The sequence below is a fragment of the Equus asinus genome, chromosome 2, assembly GCF_041296235.1.
Source record: "Equus asinus isolate D_3611 breed Donkey chromosome 2, EquAss-T2T_v2, whole genome shotgun sequence".
In the NCBI taxonomy this organism is placed as follows: domain Eukaryota; kingdom Metazoa; phylum Chordata; class Mammalia; order Perissodactyla; family Equidae; genus Equus; species Equus asinus.
The window spans coordinates 132,081,052-132,103,444 of record NC_091791.1 but is presented as its reverse complement, the minus strand read 5'-3'; the positions used below and the strand labels follow the sequence as shown (position 1 = coordinate 132,103,444).

The 22,393-nt window shown below is 38.5% G+C and overlaps 1 protein-coding gene across 21 annotated transcripts in view; it reads left to right on the top strand.

Annotated features, from left to right (window-relative positions):
- MAP2K5 (mitogen-activated protein kinase kinase 5) overlaps positions 1–22,393 on the top strand; it is a 237,867-nt gene that overhangs the window by 150,948 nt on the left and 64,526 nt on the right. For 12 of the 21 annotated variants that reach the window (XR_006523191.2, XM_014856227.3, XM_044764657.2 and 9 more), the window contains one exon: positions 6,686–6,715. The exons of the other annotated variants lie outside the window; for them this stretch is intronic. Coding sequence is in view for 11 of the 12 variants with exons in the window: in XM_014856227.3 (XP_014711713.1) it covers positions 6,686–6,715 (30 nt within the window). In the remaining variant the exon portion in view is untranslated. The remainder of the gene's footprint in view (positions 1–6,685; positions 6,716–22,393) is intronic. 21 annotated transcript variants of the gene reach the window in all.

Below are 22,393 nucleotides of genomic sequence, written 5' to 3'. Positions count from 1 at the left end.
CAATCACTCAGTGACCATAACTTCCAGTAATTAGTGTATTTTATGGGCCTTTGCTTCAGTGACTCGAAAGCACATATGCTCCAGTCAGAGCTAAACTTTGCCGGAGTAATATTCCAGGATGATTTATCCTCCTGCTGCACTGGGATATAACCCTATATTAGGTGAAGATTGTGAACTAAGCTGCAATAAAGTGTAAGTTTAGGTACAGTTTGCCCAGGTTGAGACCTCAATGTATCATGCTTTTCAGCATTTGTGGTTAGGCTGAAGCAAGCAATCATTTTTAACAGTGAAACAAATAAAGCAATTAAAGGAACAGCATTAGGATATTGTACTGGTGAATTACTGTTGGCCTCTCCTTATTTAAGTGTCCACTGTAATGAGCCCATTTCTAATTTTAAAAAAAAACTCTATTAGAAACATTTATTTGTAATGCTGTCCTTTCTCCACTGTTATTAGTAATCTGTGGGATATAATGCAAGACCTTCTGAATGATGGGGAAGTGCTTGATTTCTTTGTGCTACTGTGTTTGGGCTCCTTAAGTTAAAATAAATTTTCTTTTTATCAGTGGACTCTGGGGAGGATGAGGAATTCTTTTGTAAATAATGGCACCTGCTTAGAAGCACTCCTGATGGGAACCTCACATTTAGGCTCTTTCTACACAAAGAAAACGTTTTATTTGTGAGCTCTCAGAAGCACTTGGCGCTTTCTGTGCAGGTGTAATGCATTGTTTGCAATGGTTCGCCCATTGCACTAGAAGTCTCTGGGGCTTCTGCAGACAGGGTCCTTTGCCATCGCCAAAACATCTGTATAGTCCAGCGTTCCTAGTAATTTAACAAGCTTTGTCACCAACCTACAGTGTAACCTTGGGCAAATTAATTAAGCTTCTGGTGCCTCCATTGGGTCATAATTCTGTTTGTGTTAAAGAAATCCTTAGAGTTTATAGGAAAGTGTTATGTGAAAAGAAGTATAAATTGAATAAGGAAAAGATATGCTTGGTTTCACTGTGTTCTTTTTTGAATGAAATGTTTCTACACCACTTTTAATGATGGTGTCCTTGAATTTCCTCAAAAAGACACCAGTGATAAGCTAATGTCACCAAGCTTGGGTGGAAAGGTGTATACAGTTTGATGTTTTTGTTATATTTATTATCCCATCTTTAATTTGCAATGTATTATAATATCATGCAAGTTAAAACAATAATAGTAAAACAAACTAATTTTCTTTAATTAAAGTGAATTAGGCTTTGATTTTAATATATTTGATGTAGTGAGAACTGATAATGTGGAGGGTCCCAAAGGTTATTAGGGCATATTTCTGTTGGGCCTGATGGTGTTAGTAATAACCCTGTTCCTCGTAGTTCTAGACATGAACAAATATGTCACTTCATCAGTCTCTGTTACTCGCACTTCTGCCCCTCCGCAGGGGTTGCAGATTCCACAAGTTATCAGCTAATGGCGTTATACATTAAAAATTGAAGCTTTCCTCACTCCGAGGCCTTGCAAGGCTTTGTTCTTAAGCCCTAGACACTTTGGAGTGCAGCTGCAAACTATAGGCAGAAGATTAAATTAATTTGTAACCTTTTTTTTTGGTCCTGCATTACTAAATCCTCCACGTTTAATTGAAATCCTACTTCAAGACGCTTTCTGTTTCTGTGTTCTTTGTTGTCAGTTTAACCTCCGAAGCACTTTAACATTGGTAAATTGCTGTTATATCCTTTGGATTGTTTTTAAACCATTCAGTAAGAGGACAGTGAAATTGATACATGGGAAGAAAAGGAAAGTCGTAGGGTAGATTTTGAGGTATTTAATATTTATTATGGTTCTTCCAGCATAGTTTCAGATGATTTAAACTCTCTCTCTAGGACTGTGTAAATTGGTCTTGGGATGAAACCTCACCTAGGGAATTTTATGTAATCCAGTAGTTAAGTCTGATTTTTTAAAGTTTCCCTGTGTCTGAGTGTTCCAAAGTGGCTGCTGCATTTCTATAAAACAAAGGTTTAACTGCAGTGCAAAATCCTTGCATGGAAATTTAATTGTGTAAAATGTGCACAAGGTAATTAAGAACAAATTTTAGAACATTTCAGACTATAAAGTCCTCCTTCAGCTAGATCACTGCCTGTATTGAAAATGCTTATTTTCAATTTGCAGTTACGTCGAGAAACATAGAATATGTCAAAATTAAGACTAAAAAAAACCCAGTGCTCTTCAGTATAACAGTAAATTTAAAACTATTCCCACATTGTTGCTATTCTAAGTAGGAGACCTGATCACCAAAACATATCCTGCGTTTGTGTTCTGTACTTACCTTCTGGCTACAATGTATGTTATCTCTTTATCATTTATGACTTTGTGACAATAATAATCATTATCAACAGAAGCTATTTTTGTTTCTTTGTACATAGCTATCTTCTATCCTAACTGTTGTTAAAATATGAAGGTTTCTATCATGCAATTGTTCTATATTTGGTAATTGTTATGATTACACCCCCACACACGTATAATTGTTATTTAGATAGTAAAATCCAACATATTCAAATGCTGCTAAATCAAGAGTATTTCATAGATTATGGTTGGACAAATCCAAGGTGACACTAAGCAACAGTTCTAGTTTTATAGTAAAATATTAGTAGTTCACTGTTATTTAAATGTATTCCCAACTGTAAATGTTTTCAGAGCTTTTTTTTTTTTGCCTTTTGCATAGTAAATCGCTCACAGTAAACAGAGTATTAGCAGTTTGCTGAATCTTAAGTATTTGGAATTAAAATCCACTTTTTAAATTTAACGTTAAATAGAATCCTCTCCCTTCCTCATTTCTACCTCCACCCCCTGAAAAATAAATAAAGCTTTTCCAAATATTTTACAGTGTGAGCCGCTCCCCTCCTGGGAATGAAAAGGACGTGAGAGTCCTTTGATGAACTGCTGGCGTTTATGTGGGTCCACATTTTTCAATATATTTTTTTAAAAACTGGACTTAAGCTGCCTATATTTAAATGCTTCTTTTGTAAAAATGATAAAGAGAGCAAAGATTTCTATTGGCTTAGCCCTAATCTGTTTGCTTTGTTGTGATTCTTTTTTTTTCTTTAACTGTTAACCTATTTATAAATCTAAATCTACACACAAAGGTCGTTGGTTGGCTGAACTTAAACCATTTTAGTCAGTAAATTTAATTAAGAAAATACAGTGCAACTCATAAGCAAATGAGTTTTTTCCTAGTTTTAAACCAAACCACCCTCTTGAGTGCTGATTGCCTTGCCCGACCCCTGGTGATACAGAAACAGGCAAAATTAAAAAGGACATTAAAGCTTCATTAAATCTGAAACACATTTAGTACAGTGACATATCTGCAGGCCATTTCAGAGAAGATTACATACTCTCTTTTGTAAGTTTCCTAATTTATAATACCTTGACAATAAAAACTGGGGAAATGCAAGTAGATTAATAGACCAGTTGGGGTAAAAGATACAGAATGGCCCCAGGTCCAGCTGTCTCTGAAATATTCACTCATAGCATATGTGCTCCCTCTTCCCCATAAGGGTTCAGTGTTTATTTTGACTTTTGACAGCCTCATGAAGAACTTGTTCTTCATGCAGGCATATCTGCTACAAGCCCTTTTCCTTTTTAACCTTCTCCTAATTGAACTTGATAAAAGAGTTCTAGGCCCTGGCTATATATTTCCTTCTCTTTTGCCATCAGACAAAATAGTGTGGAACATAAACACTGCAGCTACATTAAACCTAGAAGGACAGGAACATACATGGAAGGCAGCTCCCTCTCCCGGGGCCTTAAAGTGACTGCTGTGGTGCCAGCCTAATAGTGCCACTGCCAGTTTTCACGGGCGCAGAATTGGAATCCTTGGCCGGCTGCTGGAGCAGCCCAGTGGTGACACTCTGTGTGAGAGAACATGATTATTTGACTGCTCTGGTCAAGGACAAGAAACCATTCTCTATCCTCTGACTCAAAAGAGGTCAGACATGCAAGATGTCTTAGAAGCAGTTCTCTCAGGACTATAGTTGACAGGCAGGCCTGAGATTCCACAGGATGTCAGGAAAGTACACACAAAGCAAAGCCAACCCCAGGAGTGGTGAGTTCACTAGTTCAAGCACTGCCACCTGCTCCCAGGCAGACTGGTACAGAGAGGCTCCAGTTGGCCAGCCTGTACTGAATTTCTCTCTGTTCTCCTGCATGGTGGTATCTTACAGAAGAAATGAATGATCAGCCATCCTTGTTACCTTGTACCAGTCATGACAGAGGGGGCCGAGTAGATGTGTGCATGTTCCCAAGTCAGCTGTAGCCTGTCCTCTCTATAGAACAGTGATGACTTGAGAATTTGAGGCTTTGTGGTGAAGTGGGAAGATTCATATTTTTCACCTTATCCCACTCTTTTTTAAAACCTTCCATTTATCATTGCTTAGTTCTTTAAACTGCAAGAACCAGTGGCCAGTGTTGGCACCCGCCAGCTAGTTTAGATCTTAAATATACTGTGGTAGACAAGTTTCTTCTGCTGGTAAGTCATGTGGACAGAATTCTTCCATAGTCCTTAATGACATGTTGAACATGTACCCAATTGGATGGCAGAGCCCCTGTAGAGGCGCTTGAGATAGAATGTTCCAAATGCTTTTTAGTAGTTATTAAGCTGTTGGTTTTTATAGATGAGAGATCCTCCTCTTGGTAGTTTTCTAACTCCAAATGGAGGAATATGCAAAATTTGTAATCCACAGATGAGTGTGATGATAGGTGACAGCTTTTGATGAGCTGTCACTGCCTGTCAGTTCAGTAGAGAATGGTGCAAACGCCTAGTCCACCCATTAGTGCCACAATAGACCACAGTAGCTCCTCCTGAATTGGTGTGCACACTCATTGGCCAGAAACACACTGTATTTTCAAAATGTGAGGCAAATTGATGGCACATATTGGGTGGGAGTGGAGTAGGGGCAGTGGAGAGCTGAATCCCTCCCCTTCCAAATAAATAACTGTTTATAGACAACAAACATAATCACACAACACCTTAAAAGGGAGTTTGGTTAATATCCACACTCTCTTTCCTTCACCCTACGTTGTAATGTTTTACTATTTATATTTGAAGGGATTAATGATATCCACCAAATGAAATAACAATAGTATAACTTTATATCTTGAAAATCAATGACCTCTGAGTATTCAAGAAATGAGTGCAAGGTAATGAAACATACAAGGTTTTCCAAAACAGATATATATAAATATACATCCAAATGAGTGTTGCTTCTTTCAAAGTAGTCACCTTTCCTGGTCATGTGGTTTTTTTTCCTTTACATTGCTGTTGCTCAAACTGGTCTTACAACTTTGAAAATTAAACTCAGCACTTCATGTTTATCCTTAGTAAGGAACAAAACATTTATTCTTTGAAGGTGGCTTTGGGTTTTGGTCATACCTATAGGGCATTCAAACCTTAGTCAACAAATAATTTAGTGGAGCAAAAATCTGAGGAGTATAATTTTAAATCCAAGATACAATTCTAACAAAATGAAGTAGATGTTCTTCTCTTGCTTGAAATGATTCTGAATACAGTTCCAAAAGAGGAGTTCAGAAATGTTTGAGCAGTGTCAGTGTGTTTGAAATAAATGCACAACTTCTCAAAATCTAGAAAAGCAATGTAACAACACTGGAAAGAACAATGGATTAAGGTACAGATCTTGGGGTCAGTCGCTAGGCTTCTACTGATAAACTGTGTGGGAACTTCTTCAATGGGACTCTGAGGTTCTAATCTGTAAAATGGATTGATTCTTTCTTGGATCCATTCCAGCTTCAGAGTTCCCTGATGTAGTGATTCTGCTTTGAAAGTAGTTACAAATACGTGTAACGGATTTTAGCCCTGAGACTGGGCCACATTATGAAGTTGCAAAATTTTGCCGCTATTTACTTTAAATACGTTATGGTATGTTTGGTAAATTTGATCTCATTACTTTATATCAATCCTGTTCCTAGTTGAATCTTTTGTTTGTATAGTGAGAATCCAAAGGCCGAAATTAAGTAACTGGCCTAGAAACATAGCAGTTTACAAATCAAGCAAAATCAAAAGCTCTAAGGATTCACTTTCCCAATTTCAGACTTAAACTTATAGTTCTGACTTCTCAGTCTTAAAATTGCCATTTACCCACTAGTAGTGTCTCTTTTCTTCTAACTATAGATAGAAAATGGATGAAAAAAACTAACAGATAAATGGAAATAATGGCAAAATTTTCTGTTTCATATGGCCCATTCCTCACTTCCTATAACCCTCCCTGTATACTTGTAACTGAAAACTCTACAGAGCTGTGGGCTAGGAACAGTTAGGTGTTCCCATTTTACAAGAGAAAAGCCAACAGTCTCCTTCCATTGTTTTATATCTCTGTCTAGAAGAAACTGTAGCTCACATGTAAATGTGAATAATGCCCATAGAGCTGAGAATATTCCTAAGAGAAACCACATAAGGACAATATTTAGTTGTTAAAATTAGAGTATTTTATTGGAGATGCATCACTGTCCATTGAAAATGTCCATTCTGAATTCAACTCTTAATGTAATTACAGCAGTAATTTAGTTCATGCATTCAAGGTTGTGAGCTTTTTATATTTGCTGGATACAGTTCTGAAATTTAGTACTTGTCTGTCTTAAGGAGATCTGCCCTGCATGCAAATCTATAACTAGACAAATATTATTTCCTTTCCCAGCTTGCTCTTGGGAGGTTTCCATATCCTCAGGTAAGATTGTTCATTACTGCCGTTTGCCACTGTGACATTCATTCCTATGTATGAAGGTGCAGGGAGCAATTGTGAACATTTGAGCCACATACAAATAAATCTGTCCTGTTAAATTGAAAAGTGATATCTTAAAGGAGTCATTTAGAAGTCTCTATTGATTTTTTATTTTTTTAAACTCCAGATTTTTTTCGTCTTTGTTAAAGGTTGAAAGCCATCATCGTGCTCTTCCTTTGTGTGACATTGGTGATGTTTTCCTTATCCTCACTCAGCACCATGTGCTCAGATTGAGGTTGAGGGAGAGGCACAGCCTTTTCTTGATACACTATTCGAGTGTTTGGATTTAATTAAAGTTATTTGAATTAAAGGATTGAGATGAATGGTAAAAATATCTAAATAGGTCATTATTTTTGCTAAGCAAGTAGACGGACCCCAAATTTTATGCAGGTGTGATTTTGAACATATTCCTTTCTAAAATTTTGCCTCTTCCTATCCACATTTCTAAGAAAACAAACCATTGTATTACTATTGCTGATGATAATCTTTATAATTTCTTTAATGTTTTTATTATAGAAGGATGCTAACACTTAAAACATAAAGCTATTTTGTGATTTGAAAATGATTCCCCAGTGCGTGTGGGGAAATAAGTGAAATGTCTAGAGGGATGAAAAATGAATGGTTTGACTGTTTTCCTCTGGTTGATGCTCACTGTTTTTCTGGCATCTTGGTCTGTACAGGCCAAAGTGCCTGGAGGCATGTCTGATTTAAAGGTGGTGTTGGTCTCTGCTCTTTAAGCATCTATTAACTTGCTATTATTATGCAAATAAGTATTGTATTACACATACTAATTTATGCATGGTTAGATTATGCAGATGCATCACAAACATGGTTATTGAATAATAGGATGGGGCTCGTTCTCTCCACCATCTTTATAAGCGATTTTAAGCAAATTCTCCTGGTACCCATGTGAGCATTTAAAGACCCTTCACATACTGAAATGTCTCTTTTGTATCCTTTTTCTTTTACAGTTAGAGTCATCAGATAAATGGAAGAGAAATTCTCCAAGTTGTTAGGTTCAAGAATGTTAATCTCATTTTTCAAATTTTTAGGCTTCTTTGTTTAAACATTATCTTTTCCTTAAAGAGAAAATTCTAAAATGTAATCACTTGGCATGCATTCTAGCATTTAGTGAGATTTTAGTATATACAGCCTTGTTGCTTAGCTCTAGGTAGCCCATCAAATTAAAATCACATTTTCAGGATTTATAGCTCATTAGAATATTTATCTTGGTAAGCCTATTACTCTGTCAGTAATTTTTAAACAATTCACTATTTGGCCAATTTATGCAATCCCCTAAAATTTTGTAATTGAAGAGAAGAGACCCTGAATAATATATCTCTCGAACAAGTCTTGGTAGAAAACTTGTAAGCCATCTAATAAAAATGCCAAAGATTGAGAATGTAGCTATATTCTTGAGATTCCTAATATTTAGAGTAATTAATCAGTGAGATTTGATAAGTGATAAGTCTAAGAAATGGATTGCCATTGCATTTGACAAGTGAAGCGTTTGAAGGCTCTGGTCAGTTTGGGAAGAGACTGAATACCTTTGCAATATTGTTTTCTTGAGTGTCTAAGTATACATTTACTTGATCAGTCAGCTGGAGGTGGGAAAATCTAATGTGCTGAGCTCCCTAGTTAGCAATAATCTTTATGCCAGAGTCGGGGGAAAACTGTATTCCTTAAGTCATGATAGAATATTGTCATCAGATTGGGACATTTATTTCAAATAAAAGAAGCAGCTTTGATACCATCAGGCCTGTTTCCCAGATCTTTCAACAGAAGTTTGTGTGCTTTGTTGCTAGAATCAATAATGACTTTTGGTGGAGTTGGCGTTTATTTTACAGGCTTTGTTCTATAGACTGAAGATTAGGAAAGAATACTTGATAAATTCTTTTCCTGACCCTCCCTTTTGCCCTCAAATAAAGCACAAAAGAAGAATGTTTATTTTTATAGTATCACAGAAATTGGATTATGAGATAATACCTTCTCTTTGGCCCATATTATCTTATTTGAACCCCCAACCACTCTGTGCGATGGCCTCCCTTCATAAATTGGGCAAACAGAATGGCTGATTGGCTCGTTGTTGAACTGCAGATGGTTTGGTGCCATTGAATCCCAAATGGAGTAGGCAGGAGTGAATCACAGACTCTCAGGATTGGAAGGGATCTCAGACATCGTTGAATCAAACCTGTCTACAATATCAGAAAGCAAACATCTACACTCTACTTGAACACCTCCAGTGGTAGGAAACTCACTACTTTGCAAAGCAGCCATAGAGTCAAAACAGTGTTCTTTTTACCGAACTGAGGACTGCCTCATCCCAATTGTCATCCGGGGGTCTGGTCCTTGAACACATGAGCCTTTCGTATATCCTTAAGATTACATAGATTTGAATCCCTTCTGTACTCAAGACTGGGGACAGTGCCAGGGCATTGCTGCTCTGAACTCTAAGTCAAATCAGGGCACCAGATCTGGGTACGCTTCACTGATGGCAAGTTGAGAAGAAGGGTGGAGTGTTGGAAAGAGCTCTGGACCAGGAGCCAGAAGATAGGAATTAGAACTCAGCTCTACCACAAACTCTCTGGTCACCACAGGCCTTAATTCTTCTTTGTTAACTCTTTGAGGCTTCAGTTTCCTTGTCTCTAAAATGAGGTTCTTAATACCTATCTTTCCCATTGGAGAAGAGGAAGTATACAGATCAAATAAGATTGTGGATATGAAACCACTCAGGAAAGTACCAAGGGCCACCCTACTGATCCTGATGTTGGGCTGTAACACAAAATAAAATTTCTAATCGCCAACTGAAGGTTGCAAAAGGATGTGCTCAGCAATCTGCCAGCTGCAACTGGAGCAGAGTGTAAAATGAGCAGAGGGGAAAGTGAGGAGGAGAGGCTAGCTTCAAGACTTGTTCTTCCCCAAGCCCGGCATCAGTGCTGCTGACAGCGTCGTTAGCAGCACCTCTTCTTGCCAGTGACATACTGTGTTATCAGGTGGGGACGCAGATGAAGGAGGGGTATTGGGAAGATATCAGGGAGAGTCAGTGGCCTGGGTCCAACATAAAAGTTAAAGGACTAGTTTTTTTGAAATAATCATTCTATATGAATGTCATTGTTTTGTGGGTTGGTTTTTTATTTATTTTAAAATACTATTTTCGTTTCCTTTAGACCTTAAGTTTGCATAGCCTCATTGGCATACGGTTTAGGACTCGATAGAAAAAATTGTTAAGAGCCACTAAAAATGCACAGTCTATTACTGCAGCTAATAATAGGAAGAGCAATGATGTCTTGGATTCGTCTAGCACCTTTCTGACATCGAGCTCCAGAGTGCTTTCTGTTGTCTGACTCAGGCTGTACGTCCCACCTGCAGGGACTATTATTCCCAGCCTCCAGGTGAGCAGACTGAGTCTCAGAGAGGCGAGGCATCTTGCCTCAGGGATGAAGGGGTACAGTTAGGTCTTGGACTGGCTCTGTGTACTCTGAATTTGGTTAGCCATTCATACCACTGCTCTTCTTTACCCTCAGCCCCACCAAGCCCTTCTCCTGGTTTGCCTTCTCTGCCCTAGGGAGGCCTCTTGTGTAGATGAGAAATGCTGAACATTGGGGGGTTGTGCCATTGCAGATGATGACAAGACCCCTCCCTAGAGCCCTTTTGCTCTTCTTAACATGTCTTTAGCAGAGTGACAGGGGGATCTGGAGAGCCCCAGAGCTCTCACTGACCCCAGTGACATTAAATTCTGGGTGCCTGTGAAGCATATTATATTCTACAATATGATAATGAAAAAATTATGTTTTTAAACATCTTGCAAACAATATCTCAATTTCTTGAACAATTTAGCTTTAATAATAATCTGGAAAGATGTGCAGGTCTGGACAAGGACTGGAGCTGTGTGTAGTTAATCATGTAGATACAAATTCAGTTGACTTAAAAAACATGATGGTGGGCAATGGTTTGTTTAATGACACCATAATTTAGGAGAAATGAAAAAGATTGCCTGCTAAAAATTGTCATCCTTCATTCAAACTTTACAACAGTGCCCTGCATTAGGATGTTAGTAAAACCATTAAGGAGACTTCTCAGGGGATGTGCCAACTCTAGCATTTGGAAATTTGGTAAGCAACATGCCACAGGAAAGTGAAGATATTACAGATACAAATGTATTTAAAGTACTTTTCCATATATAAAAATGTTGTTCTTCTTTTGGCTACAATTCCTGATCTTGGTTAATAAATTACATCAAAATGACCTGAAGTTAGAAAAAGGAAAAAAATCTGAGCAAATAGTGCCCCTGGTATTGTAAAGCTTTGAATGTTTTCACACCCCATTAATTTATTACTTCTCTTTCTTCATCTTTAAATTTCATTTTTTTTTTCAAAATTCCGACTCCCCGCTGCTGCAGTGATTTTCATCTTGTTGTTAATTTTCCCTGCTCCATATGGAGCTCCAGACATTTCACCTGGAGGCTGTACTAGATTTTGCTGTAGTGATCGTACTTCCGGAGGCCAAAACTGTCATTTAGGGTTCCTGGTGCATCTGTCTGCGCCAGGCTTTTCACTGGCATGGGAGAGTGTGAATAACAAATTGGATGCACCTGAGATTCAGATGATTAGTGTGTTTTGTGAATCTCCACGACTTGTAAGCAGATAGCTCTGGGGGTGGGGGGTGGGGAGGAGGGCTAAACAGCGACTGTGGGTGAATCTGTACTCACACCTTACATTTGGGGCTTTGCAAGGGAAGTGCAAACATCCTAGGCAGTCTGTGAGTGCAGAGAGAGTAACAAATATTTCATCCTGCCTTGTCATTGATTAGAAAAGAGCCTTTAATTTCATTTCACCCCATGTTGTGATTAATTTGCATTCTTTGTCAGAAGTTAATGGAGTTTTTTATGGTTCACTCTGAAATCCTTGAAGACATCAGACTTGATCTGATGTTTATACAACCGCCAGCGGAATTTTTTCGTTTGATTGATGGCAAGCTTGATGTTATTCCAAACGGCTTTTTAAGCTGTTTTTAAGAATTATTTGAATAAAATGCAAGCAAGATATTGTTGTAACGATCAAGATTATCTGTTAAAAATCTGTTTCAAATAAAGAAGATGATAAGTAGTAAAAAGGATCAAAAACATAAGAGATGTATAGTGTATATGCAATGTTATTTGTTAAAAATACATAAGAATGGCATTCAAAGAAATTATTGCAAATCAAGAGATCACTTTTATTGAAAAAGAATATACCATCATCTGGCCAAATAGAATAATTAAGGCTAAGGTACAAGGAAAGTCTGGATCTTTGGGATTAAAAACCTTTACTACCAATTGGCTAATTCTCATTTATTCTGCCAGCTTTTGCCACCAATGTACAAAATAGAGATCTACTGTTCTTAACTCGAGGAGACAGGGTCTGTCAGGCCTGTTAGCTGAACAAAATGATGACATATTACTTGTCTCAATAAAGAGGCATTCTTAAATCCCAATACGAGTTAAACATAAGTGGATAATAGAGGATTTTAAGTGAAAGACGTGCATTCTTAATAGTATAACAACTGGCCTTTTTCACAAGATGGTACAGAAATGAAAATATCCTCTTGTTAAAAGCAAAATACCGGAGTTCTTTGTGGGTAAGAGGAATGTGTGTTCACCCCCATACACTATCCATCAGAGTAGGAGGGAAGCTGTAGGTGCCATTTGCTCCGAACCTCCTGCTACTAACCAGGGAAATATGTTTTGACAATGCTTTTTGATTACTAATACCATTTGTTTGATTTGGGGGCTTTGCCTTGCTTCAGCAGATTCTTGCTTAGCTGCAATTGCTGCTGGTGAGACTTACTCATAGGTCAAAAAGCTACTTATCTGAGCACTTTCATTTAAAACAGAGTAATTTATTTGCTGTATCTGAAAACTTGCTAAATAATTGGGTGGTTTTAATTGAAGTTACTCTTTTCTGATTCTTGTATTAACATGATCTAAGGTCCTTTTTATTATATGCAATCCATATTATTGACCAAATTTGCCCTGTTTTCGTTTAAATGTAAGCAGCTTGTCAAAGAGAAAATGTTTTGTTTGACTTGGCTTGGAAACCTGCTTTTTTAATGTGGGTTTTTTTTCAATTGACAGACTGTCTTTTAAACATTCATTTATTTTGTAGTAATAAATTGTGCTCTGGATAGAGTATTTGTCTCATAATAGAGTAGAAAGCATACGTTCTTAAAACTGTTTTAAAATATTAAACACTTCAAAAGCTAATGTCAGAGTACTAGTTTTTTGCTTTTTGTGGTTTTTTTTTTCAGTGAGGAATATTGGCCCTAAACTAGCATCCGTTGCCAATTTTCCTCTTTTTGCTTGAGGGACTCGCCCTGAGCTAACATCTGTGGCAATCTTCCTCTATTTTGTATGTGGGACGCCAACACAGCATGGCTTGATGAGCAGTGTGTAGATTCACGCCTGGGATCCAAACCTGCAAACCCTCGGCCACCAAAACAAAGCATGTGAACTTAACCACTATGCCACCAGGCCGGCCCAAATGTACCTAATTTTATTCCTGTTTTAAAAGCCATTGACTATATTATTACTAATCCTAATTTTGATAATTTAATATTGTTTTATATTCAATGTTAAATCTAGACCATAGATATCTTTATCTTATTGATGTGTTAATATACTGATCATGCCTAGACCAACCTAGAATTGCAAAATAATACCTAAAAAGTTGGCCTTCTTTGAAAAGAGATATTTGGAATCTATCCTTTGTTGCATGAACTTTTTGAAGTTCAGACCATCAAAGATTTTAGTCAATTATAAGTATCTAGTTTTTGTGTGAGGTCTCTAATCAGAGGAAAAAAACAGTAGTGGAAAATTACCCTGAACTTCAAGTACTCACCTTTAATTGGCAAAATTCCAAAAGAGTGATACGCATGCAGTTTTTTCCCTAAACAAATTTCTAGCCTACATGTTTAAATTCGTTGTTTATTTTCATCCTCACTATTTAGGTTATAGACATTTTAAAATATGCTGATATTTCAAGCCATAAAATCAGATTTTATGTTCCATAAAATGCAGAGGTGAAATCTAAGTGATATGAAGATGTTCATTTATACACATTTGCTTCTTCCCAGGAATTTTTTAATTGCCCATGTCAAATTCTTCTCCCAATGTCTATCTCATACTTATCAAGAAGACTCATAATTTTATTTGCTTAGCCTATGCCAAAGACAGGAGGTGGGTTTCTAGTATGTCCTTAAAATAGAGCAGAAATGGAAGCAAAATTATCCCCGAAGTGTGGCTAGCTTAGAATTGTGACATTTTCCATTAAAGATAAATTACTTGTTGATACCGCAATTGAGATATATGTAGTTAGTCAGCAGGTTAGTGATTCCTGTCTTTTTTTAAAGCACTAACCCCATGTTGGTTTGATTTTATAGCACCTTCCAAACTAGTGTTTGACATACATCTCTATTCAACTCATATTTGTCTTGGAGCACCCGCTCTATCCTGGCAGTCTGCTGAGCACTAGGAGTACAGTGATGAGACAGATGTGGTCCCTGCTCTCAAAGAGTCTAGTCCAGTGAAGAGGAAAACATAAAACAAATGAGTGGAAGTTGATATAAAAGGAACCCAACAGGAGGTGGTGTGCTCTGGCCTCAAGAGGAAGAGGTCAGCTCACTTTAGGAAGTCATGAAGGTTTCACAGTCATGAAGTCATGATGCTTGAGCTGAGGCTCTGAGGCTAGAAGGACGGGCAAGAACTTTGCAGGCATTCTAGTCAAAAGGAGAGTGATCTGGTAAAAGATACGGGTCTAAAGCAGCATGGTGTAATTGGTGTCCTGCCAGTACTTTAACCTGATAGTGTACTACTACTGTTGTTACTTTCATTTCCCTAACAGTTTAGGAATTTCCCTAGGTAACTTTTAAAGCAAGACTTGGAGGGAAGTAAGAAAGAGGAGGGAAGAATGGTAGAGGAGAGGTGGTGTGTCAGGATGGAGATGGCAGGTGTCGCAGAGACCAGATAGTAAAATTGGGTTTGAATCCCTTTGAGATGACTGAGAGCCAGTCTGAGGTTGGAAATCAGTGCATTTTAAAATCTCTGCCCCTAAGGTCAGTTGGCTCTTGCCTCTGAGGGGTTCCCTGCCACCATCTATGAATTTGAATTGGCACATTATAGGACATTTTCTAGACTGCTGGGGGAGGAGAGTGGGAATTGTCATGGTCAAATGAGCTAATGCCTAAGAGAGCACTCTGAAAAATATAAGGTGGTGAGCAAGAGCAAGGTAATATTAGTATTATTTATATTTCCAGAAAGTACTTTAGGGATTTACCTTTGTAGCTCTGGAAATATATGACCATGTCTCACACCAGAAAGGACTAAAATGAATTACTTTTCTGATCCCATAAGAGCCTTTCTTTACAGTCTTTCTTTTTTGAGTTATAATTTATCATTCACAATCACAATCATAATATATAGAATTATATACAGAATCTAGTCATTTTTAGTTCAGTAACTGGGGACCATGATTCTATTATAATTTTTAAATAATCAGCTTAGCCTAGAAATAGAATTGAAGTTTGAAGTAATGAACTTGGTGCCCACTCTGGCTTTTAAGTGATGACTTTGCCATCTTCTCTCCCTCTTAGACTCTATGGTCTGGAAGGCCTTCCGTTTTTCTCCCTCAGGTTTTATTGGTGCTGCCTGCTACTTCACAGCTTCATAGAATTTCAGGATGTGAAGAGTACTTACAATGATCTGATCCAACTGCTTTATTTTCTAGAGGAGGAAATGGGGGTTCCTAGCCATTTAGTGACTCATTCGTGATTACCAGCTATTTGGCAACAGGATCAGACTGTATCCCACTCTAGAGGGACGATGCGGGGAGAAAGTGAGATAAGGCACTCAGAGGCTTTGAGCCCAAGTGACCATCCTTATTATATACACCCACCCACTCAAGTACTGCCTCCAACTGGTGTGTCTGCAGAGATGGAAATTACTGTCCCAGGATGCTCCAGGCCTGCCAAATAATTGCTAGTGGATATGGATCCCTGGGGGGAAAGTGGCCCTCAACAGTGGTAGTAGCAGCAGCAACGGACAAAGACAGCAACTTTTATTGTACCCCACTGATTTACTTTTCACCATTCAGTATAGAAAACAGGTAGATTTGGAGCTAGGAGGTCATTCGCATCCAAGTTAAAAGGGGGGCAGACCTGCCTGAGCTTTGTTTGAGCACAGATTACTTTTTAGATGTTTAACAGTTCTGGATTAATGAATGGGAGGTTGGGAATTCTTCCTCAACTAAAATGTTAATGATACTAAGAACCCAACCTTCTTTAGTACCAATAAAACAGACAAGCTAAGTTCATTGAAAAATCAATGAGTTGCCTAAAAGGAGCAAAGAGCTGATTCAATTTAGCACTGGAGATTGCCCAGGACACACCAGGTAGAAGAGGGTCCCAGGGACCTCTAGGAGCTAGGAAAGGAGGCAGTTGTCTGTTTATGCACAGAGCCAAGGTGTCACTTCCAAAGGATTGTGGGAAACTGAGGCAACCAGTTAGAACCAAGTGTGGACTCTGTTATGCTGTACACTGTCAGGGTCTACAGTTGGTGACCACCAGGGGGAGAAGGAGAGAAAAGCTGGGGAACAGAATGGTCTTATGAGGAAAGAAGCTCAGAGGAGGAAAGAAAGACCAAAGAGCTTGTCTTGTTTTCTGTTCAGAAACAGGTTGCAGAGAGCACCATTCTGGGTGTGAGGAGACCTTGACTCTAGCCTTAGTTCTAGTTATAAAAATACAGTAAACAAAAGAAAGTTCCCAGCCAGAGGCCTCCCTCCAGCCCCTTTGGATAGCCCTGTGCCTCCTTGGTAACCAGACAGCTAGAAATGCTCAGTGACTCAGGGCAGAGGGGACTGGGAGGCAGCAAATGACACACCCAACAAGTGACAGGTTAAGTCATTGTCAGTGTATGGTTTCTGCCCAAACACACACATAACTAACCTGAGTTCTGGTCCTGGCTTTCCTTGTTAGTTGTTTGACCTTATTTCTTTTCGAACCTCAGTTTCCTCATCTGGAAGATGATAGAGGTGTCCTGGGTCAGTGATTTGCAGAATTATGGGAAGACAGGACATAGAGTAAGTGGGAATCTACTCCCCAACACATACACACATGCATGCACACACAAACACAATAGCAGTTCTACTTTTATCTGCTAATTTTTTAAACATGTCTAAGCAATATCTTGTATGGACTAGGAATTATTTGGTAAACAGAGTCTGAAAAAAATGCTGGACTATGCATTCTGTGGTCTCCTTTCATCTTGTGGGAGCAGTTTCCTCCTCTTTTCCACATCTTGAGCTATTCTTCTCATCATCATCTCCCTGAGTTCTCTCTTGGAGTTTATTGAAACCTGATTTTACCTATGTCACAATATGAGAGGTGCAAAATAAAATTCTGAAATGAAAGTCAAACTTTGTTCAGTTTATTCTAGATCCATGACTTCTTTTCTTTAAATCTATTTTGAATTTCATTTACAGTCAAGCCCGTAAGACACATGTTAATTAACATGGTTGTATGGGACTATGTTTCAAGATTCTTTCCTTCCTGATCCCATATGAATCATGTATTGGCTGCAATTGCAGCTTATCGCAGAATCTCAGCAGGCCAAACAGTGTTGTCAAATAGACGTGTTTAAAAAAAAGAATGCAGCAATGTATAGAGTCTTAGCTCACAAAGAACACCTCCCTTGCAATGCCTAAAAACATCACTTGTTGGGAGGAAGCTGTCTTAAAAATCTACACCACCCTTCATCCAGCAAATTGTGTTTTATCCAAATATGGAGTGACGTTTAGAGGAGAATGCAAGCCCTGTACTTTAAGTCTTAGCTCTGCCAGTACATTTCAGGGACCTTAGATAAGTTACTTCATTTTTGTGGACCAGCAATTTTATCTTATCCAACTTCTGGGTCCTAGAGTCTAGTACAGTGCCTGGCATAGAGCACGTACTTGATAAACATGTATGAATCAATAAATTAATGATTTAGTCTAACTTTACTTTTTTACATGCTGGCATAGTAGATTTTAGAATCAGAAGGAACTGATTCCATCTAAGGATCAATTCATCTTGCCGCTTTAAATGAATAATTTTGTCCCCTTTTTTTCTTACATGTTTGTACTCCCACTCAACACCACCAGCATTAATATCAGAAGGATAAAAGGTTCCAAGGAGATGTGATAGTTGTCTTCAGATAATTGAGGGTTCTCATGTAAGAAAAGACACAGATTTGTGCCATCAGGAGGGTAGAACTGGAAGGAGAGGTAGAATGGACAGTCAGAAGACGTAAGCTCCCCATCACGAGATGCGTTCAGATGAAAGCCTGGTCGGCAGGGGTGTAATGAAGGAGGGATTCAAGGATCAGGTGAGGTGGAGAGCTAGGTCAGATTTAAAAGCCTTTAAGATCCTTTCAGTCCCCAGAAGTCTACGATTGTGCCTCTCCTCAGTCAAAAAATAAAAGGATGCAGTTTCTCTCTGTTGCAGAGGAGAGCAATAGGTAGAAACTTCATCAGACTTGTCTAGATTCTATAATTCGTTTAATCATTTACTTATTTTGATTCTCAAATGCTCCGTTGGTATGAAACACGTAAGAAATAGAAGAGTACAGGAAAGAAGTAATTCTTTTTCAGTCCAAGATTATGTCCTTCTCTCTTTTTCTCAGTTGAGCCAACTCTGTGATATGGCTATAAAAAAATGTGAAGGCACTTGTTGCCTCCATGAGTTTCTTCTAAATAGTGTATAGTGTCCAAAACAAGAAGATGTAAACCAGTCCATCCAGGTATTTGTTCAGGTGTGGGCCTCATGCTTTATGAGGAAGGTACACATGTGGCACCACTTTCAGAGAAAGGTGACTGTGGTGGTGGAGAAAGTGAAATCCTGCCTGGGTCCTTCCAGGCACCTTTCTCGTTCAGGTAGCAGAAAACCCAACTCAAAGTTGCCTCAACCACAAGGAGAGTTTGTTAAATGGCAGGACCGAAAAGCCAAGTATTACTAGTTTTAGGTAGAACTTGATCCAACAAGTTACTTTTGGCTCTAAGTAATCTTCTCCCTTCACAAACCAAGAATGGCTGTTGGAGTTCCTGGGGCGACCTGCTTTAAGCAGATCTCTTTTCCCCACAGGCAACCAGAGGCCCTAGGCTTCATTTTGATTGGACAGTTTAACTCCCTGTGCCCAGGGGATTTAGATGATGCTGACTAGTTAAGCCTGAACCATCTGCCCCACCCGTAAAGCTGGGGGTAAAGTCATCTTCCCAGGAAGCACACAGGCTGCTTGGGGGCAGGGGATGTTGTTAGAGCATCATCATTAATAGAAGGCGAGGATAGAGGGCAACCACACATAGCAGTGGTCACAGGAGGAGAAGTGTTCATTCAGGACAAAAGACATCATGGGGACATGATAGCTGTCTGCAGATTGTAAAAAGCTGCCGTTAGACCTGATCGCCCGCAGCTCCAGACCACGGGCACATCTTATAGGAAGACACGTTTGGACTCAAAATAAGAAACTTTCTAACAATTTAAGCTACCCAAGATAGAATAATTGAAATCCATCATTGAAAGTCTTGTAGCCAAGGCAGGATGCCTGCCTGTCAGGAATATGATAAAGAGGATTTCTTTATAGGGCAAGGAGTTGGACTTGGTGACATCTAACATCGTTCTGGATTCTGTGTCGTGGGGAGGACTTAAGCTAATAGAGATGCAAACTAAATGATGGTCCAGAAAAAACCCTTTCAAACATTTTGATGCATTAAAAAAACTTTTGCTATAGCAGATTTATTTGACCTTAAAAAGTAGAATATGGTCAACAGGCCTTTTCTCAGAAAAAGCAACATCTTCCCCCAGTTCCCATACACACATAACTAATATTCTTAAACTAGATTTTGAAATAAGACCACTCTTTTTTGGAAAAAAGAAAAGGGAAAAGTTGGATACAGCAAATGTCTAAAATCATCTTCAAAAGGAAAATGTTTAATGGACTCGTTGGCCAGACCTCATACCATTAGAGAAAAAGTTAATTTTGTAATTCACATTGATCATTTTGAATTGCGGTTTCTAAGCCTCTGCTTTTCTCACAAAATTCAGGTCTAAATATTAAAACTTACATTTGCCCAGAGGATGATTTACTAAGGCTCCTATATACCTATGTGGAGTAGGACATGAGCTGTGTCAATTTTAAATACAAAAGGGAAAAAAGAGTATAGACTGGCAATCAGGTCCTTTCTTTTCTGCTCACTGACTGGCAGATCCAGCAAATGAATAATGTTATGCCATACCTTGATGCTCCAGCTGTTGTATTTTGTGTGAAAATGCATTGTCCTTGATACTCGGGAAGCAGTAAGAGCCAAGTGATCTAATTTATGGCTGTGATGATTTTCTGTCGGGTCCCATCTGAGCTGTGCCCTCCTCTAGGCATCTCAGAACCTTCCTTTCCCACCCAGCTGTTTGTTAAACTCAGGGACATCTAGTTTCAGCTCTTCGAAACTGGTCCCTCCTGAATGCAGCACCCTGGCTGGAATTTGAGATGTGCGGCAGAGAGAAGGTGCCAGTAAGTGGATCTTTGAATGTGGGAATTATAGTGATTCCCAATCAGTGAGAACCAGTCATTCTTATGCCCTGTTTAGTAGGTCCCTGCTAAACCCTCTTATGACTTATTTTTGTTTTGTCGTTTATTTTTGCTTAAATAAGTCTTATGACTTAATTTTTTGTTTTTGTTCTATCCAAGATACACCAATAGACTCACAGGCCTGATAACAACTTGAACAAAGACAGAGGCTGATGAATAGAGGAGATAGGATGGCATAAGTGAATTATACCTGTTCATTTTATATTATTAGAAATAGTATATATTGTTCATTTATTTTGTCTCATAATGTGTTCAGTATCTAAAATATCAGTTTGCTAAAATTCCCATTTTTAGTTAGCTAGAGTAAATTTTGTTCTATTCCTTTTTGAAAAGCACTCCTTTGTTTGGGAAATCTTATTTTAAGTTAGTAATACTGAGTAATGTGTGTTCAGTTTGTGGTCATGTGGAAGTGAATTTTTTTTTTCCTCTCCTTGAAGGCTTTCTGAGATTTGGGCACTTTGTTTTCACAAGTAATAATGGATTGGAGGTGGTGCGTCCCGAAGTTTTAGCACCTAACAACAGTGCCAGATAAAATTAGATTGAACGCTGGAACTAGTTTTCCCTCAGATAGGAAGACAATCCTGGCACTTGGATGAGAAGCTCCACCTTGGAGGAACCGTTGGCCTCCTCTAGCTCCTGCCTTCACTTTGTAGACAAAAGTCCTGAGCCTAGAGAAGGCAGGGAGCTTCTGAAGCCGTGGGGTCTGGCTGGAATTCCAGGGGTCTTTCTGACTCTGACATTGGTGTCTTTTCCCTACACTAGGCAGCTTCCTGAATCAGCAGCCACTTCTAGGCCAGGTTCTATCCGTGACCCTGGGCACTGCTCCCTTGGAGCCTCAGTGTCCCTAACAGCAGAATGAGTAGATTGCACTAGATCTCTGAGGTCCCTTCCATTTCAAAAATTCTTTAGGTCATTATTCTTCATTTAGAATATGGAAGTCTCAACCTACCATAATCTCTGTTTATATTTAGCCAGGGTTATTGCTTAATGCAACTGATTTGAAAAGAGAGTGTTTGCAAAATAGCCACACTTCCTAAAATTAGAAGTTTTTTAAAAAATGAAGAATTCAACATCGATAGCTAGAATGTGATGCCAGTAGCACGACAAATAAAAAAGATATTCTCTAAAAATTCCAACCATATGATTTAATTTTCTATTTCTTTTTTCTATTTAAGAGAAAATAACACAAGCTTGAAAAGCAGTAAATATGTAAAGAGAAAATTTGTCAACTGATATTGGAAGATCTGACCTAGGTCACACATAAATCTCTCAGACAAGAGCTGCAGGGCAAGCCATAATTTCAGAGAGTAAAAGAGAAAATGAAAGCTATAGCTGGTGTCTTCTCTAAGTTACATAGGTGGATTCATTTTAGTTTTCTGATTGTGCTTCTGAATATAATGTGAAAGGGCTGGTAGCAAGGTCTGTTTTACCACTGTGTGTAAAAAGTACCTCTACAGAGATGGAAGCATAATGTGAGACTTCCAGAGTTGCTTTGTATCACCAGAGCCATTACCTAAATAGTTGAGGCCCTACAAGCAAACTTCTGCATTGGCAATTTCCTGTCCAGGATCATTTTCCAAAGTCATAAGTCATGTTATAGGAGCTTTTCTAGTTGCCAACTCTATGGTCCTTGCAAGGAAATATACGAAAATGTTACTTCTATAATACTCTAAGACCTAACTGATATTTATGCCTGCCTGTTATAAAGTCATTCTTCCACATTTAAACACATAAAGGTCTGTCTTATATCAGGATGAGGCAAAACTATCCACTATTAGTGTGGCTTAAAATCTTGGACCTAACAGCTGATGAAATAAAGAAAAAGCTATGCCCAGAAGAGGGAAGAGATTCATCTAATTAGTGTATCAAAATGCTAGTAGTTCTAGAGACTGATTAGCAAAATGTATGACTGGAGCAATGATTGTTCTGTTATTGTCCAAAAATATTAGTTAGACATAGAAAACTCAACACAAGCA